Source organism: Mandrillus leucophaeus, unplaced genomic scaffold (assembly GCF_000951045.1).
Source record: "Mandrillus leucophaeus isolate KB7577 unplaced genomic scaffold, Mleu.le_1.0 Scaffold572, whole genome shotgun sequence".
Taxonomy (NCBI): Eukaryota; Metazoa; Chordata; class Mammalia; order Primates; family Cercopithecidae; genus Mandrillus; species Mandrillus leucophaeus.
The window spans coordinates 1941810-1949268 of NW_012106164.1; the positions used below are offsets into that span (position 1 = coordinate 1941810).

At 54.5% G+C, this 7459-nt stretch overlaps 1 protein-coding gene across 1 annotated transcript in view; it reads right to left on the reverse strand.

The window, feature by feature from the left end:
* RGS3 (regulator of G-protein signaling 3) overlaps window positions 1–7459 on the reverse strand; it is a 136978-nt gene that overhangs the window by 10046 nt on the left and 119473 nt on the right. Inside the window, 2 exon segments of the mRNA XM_011998501.1 lie at window positions 3398–4170; window positions 4974–5181. Coding sequence (XP_011853891.1) covers window positions 3398–4170; window positions 4974–5181 — 981 coding nt within the window.

Genomic DNA, 7459 nt, shown 5'->3' on the forward strand with positions numbered 1-7459 from the left:
CGGGGTGGGGGGTGGCGGAGGGGGTGCTCTCTCTCTCTGGACTCAGTTGGCCCATCTGTGAGATCACCATGGCTGAGCCGACCATCTCTGAGGTCTGCCTGTTCTGACATTCCTACTCGCAGTAGAAATTGCTCAGCACACAAGACAGCAGGATAACAGGAGTGTGGAGTGGTGACAACGGCGAGACTGAATGTCATCCTGTGGCAGGCAGCATGCGCTCTGGACAGCCTCAGTTTATCTGCACGGCAGCACAAATGACCAGCCCGAGCTTTCTATGTACTGCTCCCTGGAACCCTTGGGACAACTCCTGTGTTCCATTTATAAGAGAAAACCGAAGCTCAGAGAAAGAAGCAACTTGGCCAAGGTCTCAGAGCCAGGGAGGAGGAGGCAGAGCTGAGACTTGAACCTGGGTCTGTCTGACTCCACAGCCTGAACACTTCACCCCTCCCCTCTTCACCTCTTGCCTGGCATTGCCTGGGAATAGTGGCCCATCAGCATCAGGGAACCCTCCCAGAAGAGCCAGGCCAAAGCCAGGAAGACAGAAGTCATGGGGGAACCCACTGTGGTCCCTCTGCCAGTCCCCCACCCCGGACCCTCATCAGCATGAGGTCACAGGGTCTGCAGTAGAGCCACAGAGGAGTGACTGGACAAGGGTGAGGCCTTGTCCAGCGCCATCATCACTTGCTGCTGTGTGGCTGGGGACAAAACATCTCTTGCTAGCCTCAGCCTCCCACTGTAAGACAAGTGCCTGTCCACCTTGCAGCAGCGTCAGGAAGGTGAGAAATGGGGTCTGCTGATACTTTGAATGGTGGCACAGCCAGTACTACCCTGGTTACTGCTCTTCTCTCCCTCCCCCTCCTCATCACATGATTACCATTTATGCAGCACCTCCCCGGTGCTGAGCACCAGGTACTCTCCTAAATGTTTTACCTGTGTTAAGCTATTTAATTTTCCCAGCAACCCTAGGAAGGATTATTACCATACCCATTTCACCAATGAGGAAACTGTGGCTCACAGAGGGGCAGGGACTTGCCCAAGGCCCAGTACCAGTAAGACATGGAGCTAGACCACGGTGTTTGTCCCATCTGGGCTTCATCTCCTTCTGACAAGGGTGGGTTTCGTACTGAAGCTGCTGGCAGGACAGGGCAGGATGTGAATGGCAAAGGGTTCAGGGACTGGGGTGTGGAAGCCACATGGAAGGGTGGCCACCACCAGGCTGGAGGCAGTCTCAGATGTCTCTGCCAGCTCAGCCACTCAAACACAAGAAAGGAAGTGACCAGCTAAAAGTTGGTGGGACAGGGGAGGGTGCCAGTGGGAACCTTGGAAACCCAAAGGAGGAAGCTGAGACAAAAGAGAGCTGGTCCAGGCCTGCTGGACTCCCAGGCATAAGTATCTGTCCCAAAATAGGAGCTGAGGCCAACAGAGCCGGGGAATTAGATAGATGCATACACATGAATGTGTGTGAATTTATCTGTACATAAATAGTTTTATTGGAGCAAGTGTGGTGGGGGGAATGGAACTGGGAAGGGTATAGTGGGGGAATCAGGATTGGGAAGCCCAAGGCAGGTGGGCCTCAACCGCCGCCCTCCTAAGAGGAGTGGCCAGGCCTGATCTGAGTGAGCCTGAGGCCTTGCCTTGGAAGGACAGCATTCCGGACTCTCTCTTGTAGAAACCATCAAGAAATGGCCTAAGATGGTGATATTCTAACTTTGGCAAGATCATGATCCCTCAGGGCATGTTTAAAATACAGGGTCTGGGAACCACCCCTAGAGATTCTGATTCTAGAGTTCTGGGTATGGGGACTAGGAAACATATATTAATAACCTCCCCTTGGTGATTCCGGAGCACACCACAGTGTGAGAACCACACATGCTTACAGATGAGGAAACGGAGATTCAGTTCCCAGGCCAAAGTTCAAGACCCTTTTCTGGAGGGCCCCAGCCTGCCCTTTGAGAATGACTAGCTTTCAGCAGAAGGCATCTCCCCAGATGCCAAGTCTGCCTTCTTGCTAGTGGCTAAGAAGCTAAGCAGGCTTCTGAGGACATGTCCCAACTTGGTGAGGAAGTATGCTGGAATCCGTTAGTGATGTCTGCTGCTGGTTGGAGGGAGGAATAGCAGCACCTGTGCCAGGCATCTGCCCTTTAGGAATGCTCTGCTCTAGCCAAAGAATGCCTGCCTCTACCTCTCTGTTTATTCTAATCCTGCTCAACCTTCAAGGCCAGGCTGAGAGGTATCTTCCTCCAGAAGCTTTCCCTGATGACCTTAGGCCCTGGGGTCTGTCCTCCTGAAGTTCTAGATCTCTGAGTCAGTTGCACTCCATGGGCACTGACCATCCCTATTCACCTGGCCTCACACCAACACCTTGCACAGGCTGTTGCATTTCAGGAGAAGGAGTGGGGCCCATCATTCCCTGAGGGCCACCGCTCATGTGGCTAGTGTTGTCAGGCACCAGCCTCTTCCATTCATCCTCAACTGTTCTGGGATGTGAGTGCTATTAACCCCTACTTTTCAGAGAAGAAAACTAAGGCTCAGAGGAGTTGAGTGACTCAACCAAAGCCAGGTAGTAAGAAACAGAGCCCAGACCCAAACTAGCTGGTGGATTTCAAGATCATGGCACAATCTGTTCACTGTTAGGCCACTTTCGAGGCTCACACAGATAACTTATTTCTCTCAGGCTGAGACCAGCCTCACACACTTCTGTGGCTCCTGCCTTGTTGCAGAGCGCAGGGCCTGGTACACAGCAGGAAATCGATAAATACTTATTTATCTACACACAAATATTCATGAGAGGCAAACAGTGTGGTGGTTGGTTAAGAGCACTGGCCCTGGAACCAGATTCTAATTCTGGTTCAGACACTGATAAACTGTGTAACCTGGAGCAAGTTAGATAACCTTTCTTTGCCTCGGTTTCCTCTGCTGTAAAATGGGCACCAAAATACTATCTACTTCAAAGGGCCGTTGTGAGAGTTAATGAGTTAATGTAAACTGCTTAGGATAATGCGGATATGGAATAAATGTGTGTTGTCGTTGTGACTGGCTGATGGATTTCTAGTCTGGCTAAGCTGTAACTCTATTTCTCCAGCTACTACCTCAGATCTTTTAAATCCAAATACACAATGGCCTGGGCTAAGCTACACCTGTTCTGCTTTCTGTGGGGACCAGTGGAGCTATAAGAACACAGCATCTAGAGTCCTAAAGTCATGGGTTTAAGTCCAGGCTCTGCCTTCTTGGTCCCAGTGGGCCTCAGTTTTACCTTCTGTCCAACAGGTGGAAGGTTCGCTGGGAGGCTGCTGGGACAGTGGGGGTGGAACACGGTGACTGCTCATTCCCTGCAGCCCCTGGGCCAGCCCTCCCCACATTGCATGTATCTTTCTCCCTCCCCGTTTAGCTTTCTCACCTTCCTGTGTCCCGTGAAGAAGAGGGAAAGGTGGTGCATGGAGCCACCATTGCGGCCCAGCTCTTTCTTGAGGGTGCTGGGCGAAGGCATGCCCCAGGTGGAGGCGGCGCCCTCACCATCTGAGCAGTGCAAGGTGGTGTCGGAGGCGAAGCAGGGCCCTCGGGGCTCCTGCAGCAGGCTGCCCTCGCTGTGCGTCCGGCGCCGCAGCGAGTTCTGCACACGCAGTGAGAGGCCACCCTCGGCCCCCTGGCCCGTCTCGATCATGCTGCTGCGCTTGGCCTCGCTGCGCTCTCCATAGTTGTCATCGCTGGTGTCCTCATCCTCATCCTCCTCCCCTTCCTCCCCTTCCTCCCCCTCCTCGGCCTCTTCCTCCTCCTCATCTCCTGAGCAGCCCCGCTCTGCCCCTGCCTTCTGGCTGTAAGTGCTATCCAGCCGGACCTCGGGGATCACGAAGGCTGGTCTGGAGGCCGCAGGTTGGTCCCCAGTGGTTGCTAGTGGGTCCCCAGAGCTCATGGTGCCCTCAGTAAGGGCCTTGGCCGGCAGGGAGACCTGGCTAGGAGGCAGATCTTGACAGGGTGGAAGGTCCTGGGTGGGGGGTTCCTGGACGGCAGGGAGGTCTTTGGTGAGTAGAGGGTCCTGGTGAGGCAGGGGTTCTTGACCAGCAGGCAGGTCCTGGCAGGGTGAGAGGTCTTGGGCTGGAGGGGGTTCCTGGCATGGTGGTGCATCCTTGCTGGGCGGGGCGTCTGGGCCTGGAGGGGATTCTTCACAGGTAGCTGAGTCTTTGCTGGACAGTGGTTCTTGGCTGGAAGTGGGTTCCTGCCCAGAAGGGGAGTCCTTGTTGGGTAGAAGGTCTTGTCCTGGAGGAAGCTCCTGGCCAGGAGAGGGCTCCTTGCTGGGTGGGGAATCCTCGGCACCACGCCCTCACCATCTGAGCAGTGCAAGGTGGTGTCGGAGGCGAAGCAGGGCCCTCGGGGCTCCTGCAGCAGGCTGCCCTCGCTGTGCGTCCGGCGCCGCAGCGAGTTCTGCACACGCAGTGAGAGGCCACCCTCGGCCCCCTGGCCCGTCTCGATCATGCTGCTGCGCTTGGCCTCGCTGCGCTCTCCATAGTTGTCATCGCTGGTGTCCTCATCCTCATCCTCCTCCCCTTCCTCCCCTTCCTCCCCCTCCTCGGCCTCTTCCTCCTCCTCATCTCCTGAGCAGCCCCGCTCTGCCCCTGCCTTCTGGCTGTAAGTGCTATCCAGCCGGACCTCGGGGATCACGAAGGCTGGTCTGGAGGCCGCAGGTTGGTCCCCAGTGGTTGCTAGTGGGTCCCCAGAGCTCATGGTGCCCTCAGTAAGGGCCTTGGCCGGCAGGGAGACCTGGCTAGGAGGCAGATCTTGACAGGGTGGAAGGTCCTGGGTGGGGGGTTCCTGGACGGCAGGGAGGTCTTTGGTGAGTAGAGGGTCCTGGTGAGGCAGGGGTTCTTGACCAGCAGGCAGGTCCTGGCAGGGTGAGAGGTCTTGGGCTGGAGGGGGTTCCTGGCATGGTGGTGCATCCGTGCTGGGCGGGGCGTCTGGGCCTGGCGGGGATTCTTCACAGGTAGCTGAGTCTTTGCTGGACAGTGGTTCTTGGCTGGAAGCGGGTTCCTGCCCAGAAGGGGAGTCCTTGCTGGGTAGAAGGTCTTGTCCTGGAGGAAGCTCCTGGCCAGGAGAGGGCTCCTTGCTGGGTGGGGAATCCTCGGCACCAGGCCCCTTCCCTTCCTCCAAGGACATCTCCGTCTTCTCATCTGCCTCCGTCTCAAACATCTGGGAAACAAAAAAGAAAACAAGAACGGTTCAGAAGAGGAGGCTCCGAGATACCAGACACCATGCATGAGCTGACATGAAATCAGGCAGTACTCTGAAACCCGGCGCCCCAGTCTGAAAGCTGAGGTGCCAGATGGAACCCCAAAAGCCCCTTTGACTTAGCTGTGTAACAATTCTCACCCTGTCTTCTTGCTTGAACTTTCTGCTTCATCAAAAACACAGCTGGTCATTTACAGGAGAAGAGGGAGAGGTAACCACTGTCTATCTAGCTCCTGCCTTGGCAATTGCCAGGGCAGCTTGACCCCACTCTCTCATATGGCCTTCCCAACAACCTTATAAAAGAAGCATCACTGTCTCCATTTTACAGAAAAGGAAACAGGGTCAAAGTCGCCTCTGGGGATAAAGGAGAACAGGCAGTTTCTGCTCATGGACCAGAACCAAGTCAAGCCCCAAACCCAGGGCAGTCACTGAACCCAGCCCAGGGTGTCTCCTACCTGAACTAAAGTTTAAAAAATCCTAATGAGTCATTCAAACAAGAATATGCTCTGAACGCTTAAGTATCTTTTTGAAACTAGTAAACTGGAATGAAACCGGAACTTTAAAATATTGTCCACACCTGGACCCACCAGATGTCACAGAAACATGGAACCTCCCTGAGGAATCACCCACCCAGGGATTTTTAAACTGCTCGGAGGAACCTCAAGGATTCCTCAAAAAACACAGCATCTCCTGCCTCACACACAACCCTCGGGATCCCAGGGGGTTTTGCTGAGTCTCACCAGTAGATTTCATGCACAAAGAGAAGAATGTTTCTCTTGATGAAAGTCTGAATAGCAGCTATGTCACCAGAAGATTGGGGCCCCGAGAAAGTCAGGAGTGTCCATGGTGCCACAACCACACAGGGAGGCAGTTCTCAAGCCTGGGCTGGGCCCCTCCCACTCAAGGTCCAGGAATGCGGGAGGTGGAACTATTTAGAGCCCAGGTTCTGTCCTTCAAGAAGCCATAGCTGCTGAGAACAAATGAAAGAGAAATACCCCACTTGTACTCAGGAACTGAACAGATGCTTGGGAATGTGTGCATATGCGGGCACATGTGCACACTGGCAGAAAACTTCAGAGGTAAGTACCCCCAGAACGTGGGTTAAGAGCTCTCATTGTAGAAATTATTAATGTCCATTTGATGGATGACAACACTGAGTCGAAAGGCCAGTGACTTACCCACTATTATACAGCTGCCCTGATACCCAACAGGCCATGCTCGAAGCTGAGAAGTCTTTGAAGCCCCGGGGGGTCTGTAATGGTGAAGCCCCACAGCTGGGAGTCAGTGATCAGCCATGGCTTGGGGCAGCTGCAGGCTGCTGCACACACGTGTCAGGGGTCACGCTGGCATCTGGGAGCACAGATGTGAGCGGATGTGAAAGCGCGGCACGGGTAAGAGCCACAGCCTAGGAGCATGAAAGTGAAAGTGGAGCCCTGTAGAGCAGAGACGGTGGCTGGACAAGGGAGGGGAGGCCTCGGAGGACTCTAGCATGATCTGGCCAAGGGCAGGAAGGGCATGCCTTAGGCTGTGGCTCATAGGCCAAAGACAGGTACCTACTGATGCTGTGGCCTTGCCCTGGAAATCCTGCCTGCAGCTCAGAGGTGACTCCACACAAGAGCCCTCTCAGACCTTATAGTCTCAGACTCTGGAACAACAGCGATCCAAAATCCCCACTGCATAGACAGAAAGGCTGAGGCCCAGAGGAGCAAAGGGCAACCTAGAATCACACAGGGGTGTCAGGTAGAGCCAGTCACCAACCTTCAGGCCTCAAGGTGTCCACCTATGAAATGGGATAACCAGCGTGCCTGAGTAACAGATCAGGAGCATATGCTGGAAAAGGCGGAAAGCTCCTACAGGAGATGGTGGTGTTGGAAGTAGTGATTTAAAAAGCATTGATCTAGAGGGAAATTCTGAAGTTAAGGACCTTAACCAGTGGCACATGTTTCCCACGTACCCCAAACTCTGTCAAACACCACAGTCAGTGTTGGCAATTGGAATGTCAGGGCCTCCAGTCCAGAATTCTCATCTGGAAACTAAGGGCTGTGCTTCAGTCCCATCAGGCTGTTCCCAGGTGGACAGAAAGACCCTCCATTGGGTAGACAGGAAGGCTGAGGGCCCAGTCTGGACAGTGACTTAGTGACTTGCCCAAAGCCACCCTGCACAAATCAGGGGCTAGGCTGGGGCCAGAGCCTAGGCCTTCTGGCCCTGTTCTTCTCAAGCCCACTTCTGATCTCTGTCC